The sequence below is a fragment of the Globicephala melas genome, chromosome 15 (assembly GCF_963455315.2).
Source record: "Globicephala melas chromosome 15, mGloMel1.2, whole genome shotgun sequence".
Taxonomy (NCBI): domain Eukaryota; kingdom Metazoa; phylum Chordata; class Mammalia; order Artiodactyla; family Delphinidae; genus Globicephala; species Globicephala melas.
Window position 1 is genome coordinate 40,908,687 of NC_083328.1, and position 19,434 is coordinate 40,928,120.

Consider the following 19,434-nt stretch of genomic DNA (forward strand, 5'->3'; position numbering starts at 1 on the left):
GCCCGGATCCTGCTGCGTTCCTAGCACCCCCAGACGTTGAAGGCCCCTCGCGGCCTTGGGACGGCCCCCTGGAGCCCTAGAGCTTGACCTACCCGGGCACCTGGGAGCATCTGATGTGCGTCTGTTGACTGTATGAAGTCGGGGCATACTCTGGGCTTCAGTTCCCTGATCTGTTCGATGTGGTCGGTTAGAAGGATTCTGTAGCTACAGCTGCTAGGTGACCCCACAGACCTTCACGGTCCCACGGGCGTACTGGCCAACAAACGCAGAAACTGCCACCGTGACAGGAAGGAACAGAACCCACAGCATCACAGGGCATGCGCTGGGAGCCCCAGTTCCTGCGGTCCTGTCAGCGTCTTTCCCCAACCCCACTCTCATCTCATGAAGCCTTCCTGAAGGACCACAAAGGAGAAATAGCTTTCCCCAGCAGGCTCGGTTCCAAAAGACACACTGAGACAGTGTTCGCTTCTCTCCTCCCAGAGAGGCTGCACGGGTTGTTTTAAACTGAAAAACTCCCTTCTCACTGGCTGGTCAGGAGCTCTGTGACCAAGGTCACCAACAACTAGTGTTAGGTGACAAACTACCCAGGGCAGCGGGGGCCGAGGGAAGCGGTCACCCTCTGAGCCTGGGATGCTGTCCTGACACGCGTGCTGACCTCACAGAGAGAGGAGGAAAAGAGAGTGGAGGGGCCGAGGCCGGTGCTCCCGGGTCGTTCCTCACTGCTGGTGCAGCTTATCAGAATGTGAGGGGCTGGACGTGGGGTCTCCTGAAGCCCCTTCTAGCTTCACGGTCTACAATGCTCTTGGCTGGTTTCAGCAAATTTATGAGGAAGGCGAACACATAAGAAGTGCTATCCGGCAAAACCTTATTCAGACCACTTTTACAGGGAGGGGGGGAGGGAAAGAGGGAGACATATCGAATGAATCTGTGAAGTGACCACCCTCACCGAACAGGGAAATCCTTTCCTCTTTGGGGGGTTAGAGTTAGTTCCACCTTGTGCTGTTTCTGCTGACTGACTTGAAGGCTTACCGCCCAGCAAATGGCCGTGACGGGGTCACTGCAGAAGGGCTAGGACACCTGCCATTGGGGTTCTTAGCAAGTGAGAGCTGGGTGCAGCTTTTTCCTCGAGGCAAAGCCTGGTGGGCTATCCGGCCGTGTAGCATCCACACGCCAGGTTCACTTTGGGGCCAATGTGTAACACATCTGCAGTCTCACGGGGACACTTACTGGCCACCAGAATGACCCAGCGGTCCCAGGCAGGGTCCTCTGATAGCTTCTGCAAACTTAAAACAGTGATTTTGTCGTAGAAAGGAATGACAAGTCTTTTTCGTCAGGTAGGTGAGCACAGTAAGCTTTCCAGGAGTGCACCCTCCTGGGCGTGCAGATGCAAGTCTGCCGTTCTTGCACAGTAGCTGCAGCGGTGGCAGCAGCCTGACACCGACTCAGGCTAATCTGGTTTAAGCTCCAAGTATGACCTACATGAAAAGTGGCAGAGAGTCTGATGGGGCCTGGTGAGGAATTTCCTTCCACTTGCTCTAAATCCTGGAGCCTTTACAATCCAGCCTTTTGTGAAGGAGGAATTGCTTCCGACCAGATCTGGAGAAATCAGATGTGTTTATGCAGGGCTAACAAATAAACAAAGATCTGTGCTCCCTCTGCTGGCTCTCGACAGCACCATTAAAGCAGAAAGCCATCTTCAGCAAACGCAGTCAATTCACGTTTCCGGAGAAGGACCCCTCATTTAACCTGGTGTTAGGCATTCTTTGAGAAAAACCCATCTTTGTCAACTTCTGAGCAAGGTACTTGAAAATGCTTACAATCAGACGTCAAAGTACACATGCCAATAGTCCTGCACTCCCAAATTGCTAGCTGTGACTGTAATAGTGATTTGGGGATTCATTTATCAACAGACATAAGTGGATTCCTCCAAGACTTTAAGGTCCAGACACGATCTTTAAAGCAGCTCTGGAAAAAAAAATCTCAAGTCCACGCCAAAGTCCCTCTTTTTTTTTTTTTCTCCTTTAGTTTATAAGAGCAGCTTCCAAAAAGTAAAGATTTGTACTATTTATAGCCTTTCCGATAATGTCAAGCATTAGACTTGATTTTCCAAATCATTAGCATGCAGAAGAATGACCTCATGGTGAACAGATGCACTTGGCTATGAGCTGCAGTGATTACATCAGTCCCTCCCCTTCCAGTTAACTCTTTAAGGGCCTCTCTGCCACCCGCTTGCCTGGAAACATGCTTGAAAACACAAACTTAGTCTCTCACCCCCGTGTATGTGTGTGTGTGTGAAATGCACATATAAATACACGCATAAAACACAGATATGTACTTATATGTGTGTGTGTGTGTGTGTGTGTGTGTGTGTGTTCACTGCAGCCCGTATTTTATCACTGGTCACCTTTTAGAAATTGCTGGTCAATAAGGAAGGAGTCAAAAGAGATGCAAACTACAGAGCTGGGGGGAAAGTCAGCTCAAATGCCTTTTATGCTCTGGGCGTTATCAACATGAGTAATGGGCAGAAGAGATACAGGGCAGGAGGTGTTTAAAATAACATTTTTCTGACTGGGAAATAGCTGTTTTGAACCTCTTTTAATAAGCTGAGCACCCACCTGTTAGCCTAACAATAGAAGGTCCTACGTCTTGGTGTCGACAGTGAGTCCAGATGCCCCTCTGGGCTGCCCTGGGTGACAGGCGGCAGTGCTGAGGTAGGGGAGCCCGGGGAGCAGGGGAGGCATTTCCCAGGGTACAGTGTGGGCCGAACACAGTGTTCAGGCCACTGTCCCTGTGCTTGACCACAGGGCCCTGCTGCAAGGACACAAAGAAGATCTGAGCCCCGAGTTCCTCAGACTGTGCCTGTGAGCGGGGGCCCGAGGCCCTGCTCTGAAGACACCGCTGCTGAGATGGTGTGATCGGATCCTAAGAACGCTGTGGGAGCTTAAGCCGCTCAGGGTCAATTTTTCCAGCTGGCTTGTCGCTTGGAAGAGCAGGCCTCACCTCAATTTCTTAGTTTAAGCTGCCTGGCTCATCTGGGTTTGACTGTACTTGTCCCAGGAAAATAAAACACAGTGAAAAATGTTTTCATCTGTCAAAGTGGTAACCGACAGGGAATAGGGATTCCTCAAAAGCAAAACTGGTCTGAAAATGAGGATGTGGTTCTGAAAGTGGACCTGTAAATGGGACAGAAATGTACCCCTCAGATTCCTGGGCAAACCAAGTTCATTTCTAGCTCTTTCCTGATGGGTGTCGTGGGCAGATACGCAAAGCGTTGAAAGAGAACATTAAGCCCAGACTTATAATCGCGCTCGTGGGTTGGTGCTGTATGCGTAGAAAATGTTATCACGCCACACAGAATACCCCGAACCCTGCGTGTTATGACATGTGACGCTGTTGTCAATAACTTGAAAAGAGGAAGGACTGGCATTTGTCTTGATATCTCATCTTTGGTCTCATGTTCCTTTCATACAGGTTCCCATGCCCACTCTTAACGAGCTGTCAGAACCTTTATCTGTTCAGTGACATTCTTAGAGCAGCCTGTCTCCAAACGGCAAGTCTTAAAAACCCCAAATCACTCCTAGAGGCTCACTTAAGATGTTGCCTACACGTGGACTCATTTGAACTGCTTTAAATAATTATGAACTTCTGGGAAAGAGCAAATTAATTTACATAGAGACTAAAATATACATAGAAAATAAAGTTCCTCAATATTGGTTTCAATAACATCTTAATCAAGAGCCTTAAGAACATAACAGTTAAGAAGTGGAAACATCTAGTTATGACTTAATTTCTTTTAATTTTAAAAAACAAAAAGGCTTCTCGAGATTAAAAAAAAAATAACTACGCTGCACTAAAAACTTCAGTCCCAGTACTTCATGAGGATGGGAAAAAGCTGAATGAGATCTTTAAAAAACTAGCTTTGCTGTAGATCCTTCATGTTCTCTCACCTATAAATTGAAGTGATTTTAAACCTCTAGCCAGACTGGGTATGAAATCTTCATTTCCCTTGAAACCGATTTTTGTTTTTTTTGGTTTTAGATAGAATGTTGGCAGAGTGTATAAAAGAATTCAATTCACAGCTGTTCTACTTTTTTAATGTAAGAAACATTAATCAAAGCTTTAAGTTATAAGCTTTTCTCATGTTGCTTAGTATTCCAGTTCAACAAAGATCAATAGAGGCCATCCCTGTGTTTCTGGACGCCTCGCCAGGGAAGCAGAGGCGTGATTATGTTAATCTCGCGGCTCCCGCACCTCCGTGGCCGCTTATCTCCCAGGCCTTCTGCCTGCTGCTCCTGGCTCCCCGTGCGGGGCCAGCCTCTCCCTCTTATCTCCCGACAAAGCTCGGGGAGGCCAGGACTGGAGCCAGCGATGCTCAACAATGATGCATGGCTGATTTTATTTGTAAGTGATTTATTTCACCGAATTTAATTTTTTTCACTTTGTGTGTAAGATATTTGTTAACAAGTCAGGATGGGAGAAGCCAGGCAGCGATCAGAGGCAACGGACACGGGGTAGAAATCTATTAGGCCCTCTAACAGTTGTGCCCGCCCTAGTGGAAGAGGAAGGAAGCCCCTCATCAAGGATTTCAACGTGCATTGACTCCATATCCTATTTGCTTTCTGAAAGGCAATTAATCTGTAATTACATACAGAAATTTACAAGTCATTCTACTCTTTGGGAAAAAAAACCCCACAGTAATCATATCATCAGTTTAAGTGCCAGCACATATTTTTTTTTCTTTCCTAAATTGGAAATATAAAAAGGGTAAAACCTAGAAACAACATTTTTGAAAATTTCCACTGGCCTAATAAGTGAAAGTGATTGTGAGCCAGTGTCGGAGCAGGTCCACACCAGGTGCTGCTCTCGGCGGATGGTCCCGGGGACGCAGACCGCTCCAGAAAGCGAGCTCGTCGCGCTGCTGTCACCATGGCCAAGGGACACTGTCCTCTCATTGCTCCCGCGTTAATCCCTGACCCGAGCATCTCAGCAGCATAATCCCCATTAAGCATCAGTGGCAACGGCTTCAACGGCGAGGAACTCTTTTTTGACAAGTAAGCACTGATTCGGGCATCGCTCTTCAACAACCCACACCCCCAAGTGAACCGGAGCACATGACTGACAACAAGTGCATTAACCTTGCTGGATGCGGAGGTTAACAGAACGGCGGGAGAAAAGGACTGGCGAACAGCTTGGATACAAAACAAATCAGAATGAATGTCATCACTCCTTTTGATATTCATTAGTGGATTCAGGGGGCGAATGCGCTGCTTCGTAAATTTGAAAGCATTTATCTGTGAAAAACAGGTGTACATCTGCGGTTCGAGCGTTTGGAGGGCACGAGGGGAGAATAAAGCGGCCACTCACCAGTTCCGCTGACGGAGTAGCTGGAAGACGGGGAGAAGACCTGGGCTGTGAAATCCTCAAACGTCATGACTTCGCGATGGTTCTGGATTACTGCTTCGAGATACAGAGCTCTCTCCTCGTAGCTGCAGGAGTCGGTTAAGGAAACAAGTGCTCATGCAGAATGACACGCAGAACAGTGACAGCGTTCACTTTGTTTTAAATACAATCACGCATTTTTTACACTTGTGTGGGAAGAGGTACCTTGCAAGTGAACATCCTGTTGGAGAATTAAATATTAGTCATAATTCATGAGAACATTCCAATTTGGAGGCCTAAGTTTCCCTTAGATTTCAACTGCACCCAAACTAGTATCACTGAAAAAATATGTAAACCAATAGTTCCAGAATCACAGCAAAAGGTCATCAACTGGATTGGAACAAACAAAAACAGAGACATTGGTAGCGGCCTCATCCCTTTCTATCCACAACCGTGGGACAGCGCTGGATCGCCCCTTCTTAGTTCCGTGGATGAAATGTTCTTCTCAGCCTACTGATAAAATGAATCGATACTCCAAGCAATAATTGCTGACACACACTTAAAAAATAAGACCACTGGGGAGAGGGAAGGCCAGGAAGGTATGCTCTGAAGGACACCAGAGCCTCAAGCCGAGATAAGCCACGAGCATTAGAAAATAAGGATAAGTGGGGAGAGTCTAGCAGGGAGTGCACAATGCAATATTAAAAAAGAAGACTATTGCCTTTTAATTAAAACTGCAGTCTGGAACACACACATTCAAATGTGCAATCAAAAACCAGTCACCAATAAAACTTAGAAGCGTAACACGCTGAAGCAACTTTCCAGCTGTCTTAATAGGACCCCTGCGTGTGGCAGCCTTTCACAGGGCAGAAAGCAAATCTTCCCCTTTTGTGTGTGGCTTCTGTTTCCTCGGAAGGTGAATCATGCCTCCCAATAACAGGATAACGTCAGGACAATCTGACAGCGGATGGCGGTGCCACACGTAGGGTTTTATGAATTAACACTCGGGGGAGTCGGCGTGATGTCGTACCCCGCCTTCCCGTGATCAACGCAAAAGTTAAGAGACACGTTTTAGTCTTTTGAAAATCGTGCTAATTCTCCAGGAACAGGGGGAATGCGGGTCACCGCCAGTTTATTATTTGCAGCTCCAGAAGGGCAAAAATAATTCTAGCCTTTCTCACCATATTTTAAAGCGCTCTTTTCAAAATGGCCTCTTTTAAAAATGTAAGTTGGGGAAAATGATGCCCTTCCAATAAGCTGTCGATAAGCATGTGCTTTAAAAGAGGAGAATATTTTTCTATTCTTTCGGCAGAGGATGCTCACGAGTTTCCTGGGATAGGCTCTTCCCCTCTTCCTTTAATTACATTCAGGGAAAGGTTTTCTCCCCGGGAGGAGACCAGAGACATTCTAGGGCTGGCTGTGCAAACGTGGTAGCCACGAGCCGTAGGTGCCTAGCTACACTGAAATTTAAATTAATAAATACAAAGAAATAGAAATTCGGTTCTTCTGTCCCACTCGCCGTATTTCAAGCATGCACAGCCACGTGTGGCCAGGGGCCACCGGCCTGCATTGTGCAGATACAGGACACGCCCATCGCTGGGGAAAGCTTTCCTGGGCTGCGCTATTCCAGAATTTCTCTGCAGGTTGGCTCTATGCAACTTTTAAAGAGGAACATGAGTTTAAAGGTTCAAAAGTGGCCCCTCTGATGATATATGAAGGTTTACAGAGATGGTCACGGCATCCTGAGGCCTGGCTGCGTGAGCCTGCATGGCGGGCTGAACTCCGGGTGACTCGCCTTCCCGGACAGGCTGCCCAGGCCTGGAGGGACCCGCTAATGCCATTCACGTCTCATTATGAACACGCTTATTCTGCACAGCACTTGGCTGTCACTGAGTGCGGCCCTCCGAGCCGCTGGGCCGCGAACAGCAGGACGCTAGGCCTGGACGGCCGGCTGGCGGACAGGCACTGTGACACTGAACTGGCACGTGCGGGCCCAGCAGGGGCCAAGCCAGGCGTGACAAATTACTCAAAAAGCTGAGCTCAACTTACGGCTGAAGACCACCTGAGCCTGTGGCCCTGTCAGTGCCCTTTCCCGGCCCCCTCTCAGTGCAGCCTGCTCTCGGCCTCTGCAGGCCTGTCCTGCTGGGTCCCGAGGCCCCGCTGCGCCCAGACACCCACACACAGTGCTTGGACGTGAGGATGCGCTGGGCTGAAGACACGGCGGAGGCCACACATCTGGAGGGGCGGCCGTGACGCTGACCGAGCTCACCATCCACCACAACGGGACGCCGTGTACACCACCACCTACAGGACCCACAGGGTGGCCTGGCAGCCCCGTCCTGAGCGACACTCTCCTATTGTCCATAAATTTGTCCCTTGTCAAGGCTGAGAGATCTGGGCTCCTGAGGGCAAATCCAGCACTGGACTCTCGGGTTAATAATCCAGTTTTGAGATTCTCAGGTGCAGTAAATATTTATGGTCTGACTCCTCAATGCAGGTACCATGGGAGAGCACAGAAGGTGTGTCCAGAACAGGGTCCTCGAGGAAGGGTTGCTTCCTAGAAGGTTCCCTGGCTGTCACGTGGAGCAGACACTCCCCACCCCAGGCTGGGCTACGCTGTGCTGAACTGGGTGTCGTCTCTCAGACAAACATCTGTTAGGGAATGGGGTGAGACCCGGAGAGCATGAAATGCGTCTGCACTCACAGCCCAAGCCAGGGCATGTAAACGCCATGACAAAGAGAAAACAAACATCACCCCAACTCTGGCACCATTTAGAAACAGCCAAGGAGTTCATGCGTGCCAGAATCTTTTTTTTTTTTAAGTAGCTTTAAGAAAATGTAGCTCTGGGATCTTAACGGAATTTGTTAGTAGCACTACTAGTAAGGGCAACTAACCAGGAGCAGTGTCTTCCATCATTTTCTTACCTAACATCCTTAGGGCTTCAATGCTGGCTGCTTTCTATTCAAAAAGGCATTTATAATTTAGACATCAAAGGCTTTATAAGGTTTGTCTCTTCACGCGTAAGACATGTTAAGACGTGAACTGATGGGCTTCCCTGGTGGCGCAGTGGTTGAGAGTCCGCCTGCCGATGCAGGGGACATGGGTTCGTGCCCCGGTCCGGGAAGATCCCACATGCCGCGGAGCGGCTGGGCCCGTGAGCCATGGCCGCTGAGCCTGTGCGTCCGGAGCCTGTGCTCCGCAGCAGGAGAGGCCACGGCAGTGAGAGGCCCGCGTACCGCAAAAACAAACAAACAAAAACAAAACAAGACATGAACTGAATGCTGAAGTAATGCCAGGCAGTGGATGATTAGTGACCTCTGACCAGAAGCAGGTGGCTACGGAGGCACCTGGTCACACATCCAATACCTGTTTCAATACCAGCCTTTGCCCTTCTGCTGTCAGCAAGTCCACTAACAAATGTGAAACTTATATTCTGTCCTGAATTATTACCTCATTAAATACCACACACAGTACTTTTTAAAGAGAAAATGTCCCCTTGATTCCTCAATTCAGAGAACATTCAAATTACTAACTAGAAATCCATCTCGGTTTCTGGATATTTTTGGGTTTTTTAATGACCTACTCTGTCTACTCAATATTCCTCCACTTGAATAAAGAGGCCATATGTCTTCACTGGTTACATTTTCCCCCAAACCTCCAAGAGAACTTTCCTGAACCCTCAAGATAAACTCTGCTGGGCTGCAAAAGCCTGAGAATCCAAAGCCAAGCCCCCAAATTTATTCTGATTAGTTTTGTTTTAATTTTTAGCAATGACAGTAGCAGCACGACAGTGAGAAAGGAGCTTGCTCTTCGCAGGAGGATGGGCTGGAGCTTGAACCCCACCCGCCAACTCCTCCCCAGTCTCCAGCCTCGGCTGCCTTCTGTGTACGGTGGGGATGCTGACATCAGCTCTCGGGGCTGTGGGAGGATTAGATAGATTGGATAGAATCATCGGAGGAAGCATTGACCAAGTCCCAGCACACAAGAGAAGCACCATAAATGTGGATTGCCTGTTCCCCCTCATCCCCAATGTGGGTTTATGAGTTTGTCTTCCAGAAAGAACATGGTGGTTAAATGAGGGGGTCTTCTGCGTCAGGCTTTAGGCGACAGCCTCCTTTATGCTAGACCCACATGAGCTGGGGTGAGTCCTGTGGTCTCCATGTTACTGATCAAGAATGGATGCTCGAAGAGCTCAAGTGATTTCTCTAGAGTCACAGTCACTCAGGGGTGCAACTGGGACTAGAACTCGGGTCTTCTAACTTTACTGCTTTCAGCTAATATCGTAAATTCTAAAACACATAAATTCTAAGTTCATGATCTTATGCAAGGTTGGGAATTAAACTCCAAGTGAGAATAAATCAACTGATTTAAATATATATGGGCATAGAAGTCAACCTATAACTGAAACTTGAGTATATAGGTTTAAGCTGCATTGATATCCACAGACCATGCTGACTTTATACATTCATAAAAATAACAATTACTTCAGTTTTTGGCTTATTCAAAGCCAAAAAGTTATCTGGGAATAAATCTTGGGATAACTCCATTTTTTTTTTTTTTAAATTCAAGGAGTAAAGAGAACTGTTTGAAAGAGGTTATGTTGCAGATTGTATTTTTTTCCAAACCTTGAAACCCTTCTTGCCTGGACCTTCTCTGTACTTCCCAAGAGTGGACAGGGCCGTGGAGGAGGGGGCCTCTGGACACCCACTGATAAATGCAGCTGCATGGTGGAATACTATACAGCACTGAAAATAAACTACAGGTCTGTGTATTAGCATGAATGAAACTCAAAACAACATTCAATGAAAAAAGCAAGTTACTGAAGAACACACATGGTGAAACTCTATTTACATAAAATTTAAAAACAGGCAGGGCTTCCCTGGTGGCGCAGTGGTTGGGAGTCCGCCTGCTGATGTGGGGGACACGGGTTTGTGCCCCGGTCCGGGAGGATCCCACATACCGCAGAGCGGCTGGGCTCGCGGGCCATGGCCACTGAGCTTGCATGTTCGGAGCCTGTGCTCCGCAGCAGGAGAGGCCACAGCGGTGAGAGGCCCGCGTACCGCAAAAAAACCCACAAAAAACCAAAAAAACCAAAAAACAGGCAAAGTGAAACATATTGCTGAGGGATGCACACATACGCAGTGAAACTCTAACCAGCGTTATCTCAGGGGTGGGGGTGGAGGTGGCACGTGGGAGGGTCTCAAACACAACGGTTGGTGCACATGAGGGGGTAAATATTACATGTTTTCTAGTATGTATAAAACAGTTCATAATAAAAATAAGCATCTGGTGACAAGGGAATATAGCACAAATCAAGTGGATCCTTTCTTACCCTCTGAAAGGACAGAATGAGCTTCTTTAAGCCAAAGGGGCGGGGGGATAGGGAAGGTATGTTGGTTGTTAGGGATAATGATGGTAGAAAAGTCCATTTGATTCAGACACGGGGAAAGCAGAAAACAGCCAGTGCCATTTTTAGTTTTTTGATATTAGCTAAAAATATCAGCTATTTTTGTTGTTGTTGTTCTTTGGCTGCAGTGTGTGGCTTGCGGGATCTCAGTTCCCTGACCAGGGACTGAACCCGGGCCATGGCAGTGAAAGCCCAGAATCCTAACCATTAGGCCACCAGGGCCTAGCTATTTTTATTAGTTCCAGAAATAGGCCAAAATATTAGAGCTCAAAATTTTCAGAATGTCACGGAGAACTTTGACAGGTGGGATTTAAAGAGCTTGCGTCAAACATGGATACACACGCCATTCAGGGGGCTGGGGGTACGACTGCAAAAAAAATACATTTTCCTACAGAAATTCTTTGCTAGAATTGCTATGCACCAGGATGACAGAATGGGCTGAACTAGAGAGTGGTCAAAATCTTACAGATATCCGTGGACCCCTGCGTATGATTTCTGCGTATTATCTCGCTCTGTTTCGAAAACCTGATCTCGAGTGACTTTGCCCTTTCCAAAAAGCAAGTCCACCTTCATACAAGTGTTCACCTATTCAAGAAATGAGTACTGAGCGCCCACGTGAGCCCGGTGATGGGCACGCAACTGGGAGAAGGTCAGAGATGCTGTCCCCGCCCTCCCCAAGCCTGCGTTCCAGCAGGGACAAGCCTGCAGGCTAAGGCCCGCTGTCCTCACGTTAGTGCCAGGTAGGACATAGCGACAAGAGGGGCAGGCTCTCTGAAGAGGTGGCAGGGAAGGGGTTAACCACTGTGAGGGCCGGGAGCGGGGATGATAAGAGCATCTCTGGCACCAGGAATCAGGAGCTGGAAGCGGGGAGTTTCAGGGGAAGGAGGCGGGAGCCACAGGGCAGCAGGAAGGGCGGAAGGTGCAGCTGAAAGGCTTGGTTGGGTCACTGGAGGCCTGCACGGTCTGAGGCACGGGAGCAGTAGTGTCTTCCCAAGGTGTTCTGCTCACCCTTAGAAGATCTGCCAGCACTGAGGCAAGTCCAGAGCACCCTCAAGGTTTGTAGAGGCTGAGGCTGACTTGCATCTCTATGTTCAAGCAACGGGCTTCTACAAACGTCTCAATATTTTAGACTTATTCTTCGCCTAATTTCAGAAGTGAATGACATATATATGGTCAGGTTGGTGGATGTCCCTGACTTGGAAGGAAGAGGGTGTTAGGCAGAGGCAGGGGAGGAAGTAGCCTAACCAGGTGACCGCGGGAGGAAGAGGTACAGGTGAGAGAGTGGACACTCCTCACACGAGGACAGACCCCGGGCTCACAGAAACCCGGGGAGAAGGAGATTACTTAGGACAGCTGTGGGTGCAGGAAAGCGTCCCTGAATATATCCACAGATATACTTTAAACCTAGGACGATGATGAGCCCACAGTGGCAGGCTCTGAGCTCTGAGAAGGAACGGCTAAGGATAGTTTACAAAACTAGGAAATGAATGAGCTGATGTCTTCCGCTGGGCCCACGACCAGGAGCTTCTGGAATAGATGCAGAGGATGATAATAACACATTTTCATTTCTCAGGTGATGTTTTGAATATTGACCAAAGGATAAAGCTTTAAAATGCTACTGGTCTTAGGTATGACAGCAAAAGCACAAGCAACCAAAATACAAATAGGAAAATTAGACTTTATCAAAATAAAAACTTCTGTGCTTCAAAGGACTCTGAAAACTGAGTGAAGACACAACCCACAGAATGACGGAATGTATTTGCAAATCGTTTACCCGATAGGCATCTCATATTCAGAATATATAAAAATACTTATAACTCAATAATAAAATACAGCACAATTAAATAGATATTTCTCCAAAGAAGATATCTACATGACCGACAAACACATGTAAAGGTGCTCAGCACCCTTTAGTCATCGGGGCAACGGAAATCAAACCACAGTGAGATAGCACCTCACACCTACTGGGATGGTTATGATCAAAAGGACAAGAATGAACAAGTGTTGGTGAGGCTGCGGAGACACTGGAGGGACAGTAGAAGGGTGCAGCCACTGTAGAAAAGTTTGGAAGTTTCCCATCAAGTTACACATATGATCCAGGAAATCCACTTCCAGGAATGTACCCAAGAGAACTGAAAACGTACCTTCACACAAAAATGTGGACACAAACGTTCACAATAGTATTATTCGTGATAGCCCCTAAGTGGAAACAGCCCAACTGTCCATAAACTGACGACAATGTAATCTTGTTCGTATATTCATAAAAAAGGAATAAAATACTGAACATGCTACAACACGAGTGAAACTTGAGAAGGGAACTATGCTACGTGAAAGAAGCCAGATACAAAAGGCCTCGCACTGTGTGAACCCGTTCCTATAAATGTCCAGAATAAGAAAACCCACAGACAGAAAAGAAATCAGCGATTGCCAGGGACTCGGGGGAGAGGGGATGAGGTGACTCCTGATGGGGATGGGGGCACAAAAATGCTCTGGAATCGGGCAATCTGGTGAAGACACTAAAAACCACTGAATTTTAGGGTATGTGAATTATACCTCAATGAAAAACTGTCCCCCCAAATGCCTCTGAGTACACGGTACATGCGATGCATTGTGGGGAAGGTCTTCTGATAAAAAGGTCCTCACTGACCACAATGCAGAACAAGTGGAAAGGTGGCCTGGCCACGCTAAATGGTGGCGTTTATTCACGGAAGATCCCTGAACCGTGTGCCAGGGGTTCTTCTAGGAGTTGGAGAGACCAGGATCAAAAAGAGGCAGTGTTGTCCCTCACGGGTACCCACAGCTTATCTGAAAAGACAGCCACAAACTCATCACTTGCCAGGCGGGCAGGACCTGCATAGGGCACAGGGACCCAGCGGGTGGAAGGGCTCCCTGAGGGCCTGTGGTGATGGGAGGAGCGCAGGGTCTCTAGCCCCTGGGAGAACCACCGCTGGAGGTTCTGCAACAGCAGCCAGGTCTACTCTGTACTTGAGAGGTCATGGGGCTGGGCGGGGCAGTGGGGATGGAACAAGGGGAGGGATGTGTGTGGAAGGGCCCAGAGGAAGGGCGACTAGTCAGAAAGAGGGAGGAGATGTGGGCCTCTGGAGAGCAGAGGTGGAGGGGAATGGAGGTGCTGTGGACCACAGGATGCTCTGCTGGGCGTGGGGACACTCGCTCTGGCCAGACCGCGGGGCAGTGGCTTAGGTGCAGACGCTGATGCAGAGGATGGAGAGGGGACGGGAGTGTGCAGGGCCTGAAGGTGTCGGGGAAGCAGTGCTGGGGAAGAGGCTCGGCTGAGGCCTGGGCTGCGGATGAACGGCCCGGAGTCACGGACTTGGAGCCGGTCCTGGAGGAGACCAGGGGAGGACGCACGCTGGGAACTCCCTCCTCCCCACTTCAGAGTGGGGGCAGAAGCCCGTGGAGGAGGGAACAAGACGACGGGAGAGGGAGGGCAGGAGCCCGGGGCCATGTGTTTCTGGAGGGAGGGGCCACCGCTCACGTCTCGGGTCTGCTCCCTTAACCTCTTCCCTGGTACCTGCCACCCGGAGGGAGGGATGCTCCACAGGTGGGCTGGGCTGGCATTTGATAATCCGAAATAAATGGATGAAATTCCATAATAAATCAAGACAGGAGCAGGTGCCAGGTACAGCCTAAAGCCATACATCATTTTTACGAAGATTTTGTTTGTCTTTCAAATATAATGCAAATTGAAATTCTAGGACTCTTTAAGACCCCAAATAAATGAATCATTCAAAGTAAATGTCACAGCCTGGAAACGGATAAAGAGGACGACTTCACTGAACAATGTAGCTGAAGAGATAGATGTTTGGGAAAAGGAAATTAAACACATAAGATATTAGATTAGGTTTCAGACCCTAATGGTACACTCCTGGAGAGGAAACAGTGCACCACTGCTAAGAAAGGAGAAAAGACACATTTAACCAAGTTTAAGAATAATTCTGAGGAAATGACCAGAGTAAATGGAAATGGGGAAAAATAGATTTTCTTCAGGCTATTAAATTACAGACTTTTGGAGAAGGTCTGCTCTCATAGGCGTAGGGAAAGGAAGGTCTTGCTCTTAGGATGGGAGGTGCTCCGAGGGTGCGAGGGACTGATGTACAGTTTGATTAGGAACGTTCACATCAGCTCTTCGCAGGGACCGATGTGGGAGGAGCACACCCTCAGTCACGCGCTTTCCATTTCCATCCTCCCCGGCGCCCCGTGTGTCTCACCTTCCGTAAATCACCAGGCAAGAAAGGGCCCTGTGACACCGTCCTTCCAAGCCTCACCTCAGTAAAAACGTAAGTGATGAGAAAAACAGGCGTTTGGCCTCTTTCCCATCTAGAGGCCGCACTGTCGAGTGAATGAGCAGAGACAGCAGAGACCCCGCTGGCTGCTTCGCTGATGAAACGACCCAAGAAGTGACTGATCAGTATGGACCACAGTCGGCCAGGCGGATGCCAATAACTTGGTTTCTGGGTGGAAGGGACTCGGTGTCACCTGAACTGTTTCTCTTTCACAGGTTCTCCCTCATCCCAGAGATACGGTGTGTTAGGAGCTAACAAATGTGCTCTCAACGTCAGTTACAGAAATGACCACTGCTGACAATTTGTTGGCGTTTAATATCCACGAAGTTACGACCAAATGGAAAACAATTAGAAATGCGGAACCGTCTCTGTCTTAGACTCTCTTTGCGGCAAGGAATAAAAAGGGTCAACAACTAAATAGCAGTACACGTGGATTTTAAACTCTCATCGCTGACTGTAAGGGACAAGTTATTAAATAATATATGTGAGGGCTTCCCTGGTGGCACAGTGGTTGGGAATCCACCTGCCGATGCAGGGGACACGGGTTCGTGCCCCAGTCCGAGAAGATCCCACATGCCGCGGAGTGGCTGGGCCCGTGAGCCATGGCCGCTGAGCCTGCGCGTCTGGAGCCTGTGCTCCGCAACAGGAGAGGCCACAACAGTGGCCCGAGTACCGCAAAGAAAAAAAAAAAATGTGACAGTTATTATTTAGTGCAACGTAATTTGAACTAAATCATCCAATATTTAGTCCTCAACCACTGTCACTATGGAGAAGAAAGCCAGCTCCATGTGACCTATGGCTTGGTTTCTATCCGGGTTGATTCTAAAAGTAAAATGGATTCATGATGATACACGATAGATAAGAGAACAAAACCAAAAAGGACAAAAAAAGTCTTCTGTGGCAGATGTTCTGGTTATAATTTTCTTGAAATGTTCTCAACTGTAGTCCGTCACCAACCCACTGGGCCCAGATGAAGTTAGGGTGGGCTCAGGCAGAATTAAATTCTGCAGTCCCAAGTATTTGCACCAAGCTCTGTACAGATTTTCTTGAGTTTTCATTTCCAAAAACAATTTTGAGGAAATACTCCTTTTTATGATGTTTAAAAACTTCGAGCTGTATTTAAAAACGATAAATAAGACTGTGTCTGAAAACAGAAAATAGTATTTCTATATTTCTGTGAAATAATTATAGCTTAATGGCATCTGAGTTTTCCAGGAAGATACTCATCTTAATACCAAATTATCAAATGACAAGAAGTAACTCCAAGAAAAGTTAGGGGTTTACCAAATGCAAGCGACCTGGAAACTGAGGACAGCAGCGCCTGTGAAGGGGGCAAACTGGCCTCCCGGGGCCCATCCAGACTCAGTTCTAGTGGGTAAAACAGGGCGTCACTCACAGCACACCTGAACCACAGCAGCTGACCTGTGCCTGAAACTCAATACACCCACAGACTTATCACTTAGAGCGAAAAAATACTGCCCAAGTGATTGAAACCTAACTGGAAATTTGGGGGAATTCTAATAATGCAAAACTCCTCCGTGGTTAGCAGTAGCAAAACTGTGTTTGCCACATAATATTAAAGCAACTAATTTCTGGCAATTAGAAACAGTGTGTGATGCCAGGGGCTCACGTAGGTTACGCTAAAGCGGACACAAGGGTTGAGCTGTCCTGCCGAGTGGCCCTGGAGGCAGTCCTCTGAAGGGCTGCTCATCTGTGGGCACGGCCGGGCCTGTCAATGGATCCGGGCCCCGAGCTGACCACAGGGGCCAGAGAAGCCCGGAGAACCCCAGCCTTGTTCCTTCTGTGACCGGGAAAGGGGTTTTGAGCAGCTGGAGGGCAAAAAGCATCTCTTTTACTCTTTTTACACCTGTCTCAGCATTTGGATCAGTGTTAGGTTAAAACAAAGTGATGCTCAGGAAGCATACAAAGTCACCTAAATAATGTAGTGGGAAATTGCTGTGCTTTGCCTTCAAGGTTGGCCAGACTCCCCAGGGGTTACTGGAATGACTCTGGTTTCACAGGGACGCGATGTGGCGTTCTACGACCTCTGCTTATCTTAGTTCTAGGCTGTGCAGAGAGAAAAAAATACATACACACAGTTCTGTCATAAACAGTTTGTCTAGAGGAGAGTCTAGGTGCTTGAGTGGTCCTTCCAGCACCTTCCAAAAAAAGGAGAGAAATGACACTTCCTCATGAGGCCCCAGTGAGGAGCGCTGGGTAAGGGCCCGCCTGTGGCCGTGTGTTCCTGGCGGGGGAGGGACACGCCGTCTGATGAAGCCGAGGAGGCCTGGGGGACGCCCAGTGCCAGCATCCAGCACAGATGCTGCAGGTTCTCAGAGACAGGGGGCACCTCACGGAGTACAGGACGCGCTTTCACTAACTCAGACAGTCCTTCAGGTGAGGTGCCTGTGGGTGGCACAGAAATCCAAAGGTGCCCCGAGTGTGAGCTCCTCCGTCACAGGCTCTGTTTAGACGGTGAGACTGATGGAAATGGTCAAGTGCTTTGCAGGGTCCAGCACTGTGTGAGGCCTTTTGGAGGCTGTATCTGCCTCACTTATCCTCACGACCCCGTGTATGGTCTGTACTGTTACTGTCTTTTCCTAGAGGAGCAGGTTGGAGAGCAGGAAGCAGAGTGTTTGGCTCCAGGCCCCGAGATGGTAAATGCCAACGCCTGGACCCCAACCCAGCGCCTGACTCAGGGCCCCAGCTCCCGGACGTGGCCCTGCCTCTCGACCTCAGAATTCTCCCCTGAAGAGAAGAGACTGGTGTAGCCACAGCCAACAGAAGGCCCAGTTCCATCCATGAAGGACAACAGATTCAACATCTACACTACATCTTAAAAGGTACCTTTGAGTATCTAGAAATTTCTTTTTTTTTGCAGTATGCGGGCCTCTCACTTTTGTGGCCTCTCCCGTCACGGAGCACAGGCTCCGGACGTGCAGGCTCAGCGGCCGTGGCTCACAGGCCCAGCCGCTCCGCGGCATGTGGGATCTTCCCAGACCGGGGCACAAACCCGCGTCCCCTGCATCGGCAGGCGGACTCTCAACCACTGCACCACCAGGGAAGCCCGAAATTTCCCATTTTTAAGAGTAATGCAGAAGGAAATAAAGAAACAAGGCTGTCCCAGTGGGAACAAAGATCAGAATTAGAAAAATCCCTCACAATAACATACACTTTAAAAAGAAGATATACAGATGAAAAAGGATGGGTGTTTACATCTTGATTTTATATGGTTTTATATGTTGGGATAATTCTACTTTATACTTTAAATGAAAACTGCCTGTTTTTATATTTTATATTCAAAATTCCCTGTCAGAGAGCCCGTTCATTCTGACTAAAATATATTCGTCACATTACACACAGAAACAACCCAGAATGCCATTAAAGATAAAATTCCCAACTCACACAACTCTCTGGGACTTTCCACATTTGAGTCTCATAGAGTCACTCGATATCATCTTCGTGACTAAAAATATAACTGCAGTATTACTTAAAATTATAATCTAATCATTCTCTTGCAAATTAAGACACTTACTCTTGGAAAAATAGCAAAATTGAATTAGGTGTGTCCTTTCTTGACAGATCAAAAGCAACTCCATTAAGCCATCAGTTTTATATTAATGGCACGAGACATGGCCCAGATGAGGAAAATGTCCTTTGGAGCCATTTCGTACTTTATTTAAAGAGAGATGGAGATGTTCCTCACAAGTCAAACGTGAAGCAGAACTGTATCACAGGTCCCCAGACCAAGAGGCCAATATTATGCCCATGAGGGAGCCATGCACAGCAGAGAGCCCAGGTCTATCTTCCCTCAATTTCTTATTTCTTCCAATTATTGTGTCTGCCACCCACCCATCCATTCATCCATCCATCCACCCACCCATCCACGCATCCGTCCATCCATCCATCCATACGATATTTACTAAGGGCCTCCTATGTATCCATTATTCTTCCTTCAGCTGTAAGGAAACTACTTCCTTGCTGCTCAGCTCTCTTCTAAGTCTTGGCTTCTACAATACCTGACCATCACACTGAGTGTTACAGTATTATTCTGGGGGGATTCTAAAACACATCGTGGTGAGGTTACATTACCATTAGCCTGAGTTCTGTTGGGATGATAGCTCTCCTAGAATAAAAGATACACTCTTTATGTAATAAGTAAGAACAACCTACCCAGTGTTGGTATAAGGCTCTGCCCTTTTGTAGCCATGAGCCACTGGATCCTCCTGGAAATCTCCATCCACAAATGATAAGGTGGAGATGGAACAGAAATGATTCTTCCGAGACCATCCAGCTAGCAGTGAGTGCGGCTCGAACTCAAGCCCAGGCCAGTCTGTTCCCAG

General features: G+C 48.0%; 1 protein-coding gene across 6 annotated transcripts in view; it reads right to left on the reverse strand.

The window, feature by feature from the left end:
• RALGAPA2 (Ral GTPase activating protein catalytic subunit alpha 2) overlaps positions 1–19,434 on the reverse strand; it is a 282,220-nt gene that overhangs the window by 15,835 nt on the left and 246,951 nt on the right. For all 6 annotated transcript variants that reach the window (XM_030872473.2, XM_030872472.2, XM_060284396.1 and 3 more), the window contains one exon: positions 5,365–5,486. In XM_030872473.2, coding sequence (XP_030728333.2) covers positions 5,365–5,486 — 122 coding nt within the window. The remainder of the gene's footprint in view (positions 1–5,364; positions 5,487–19,434) is intronic.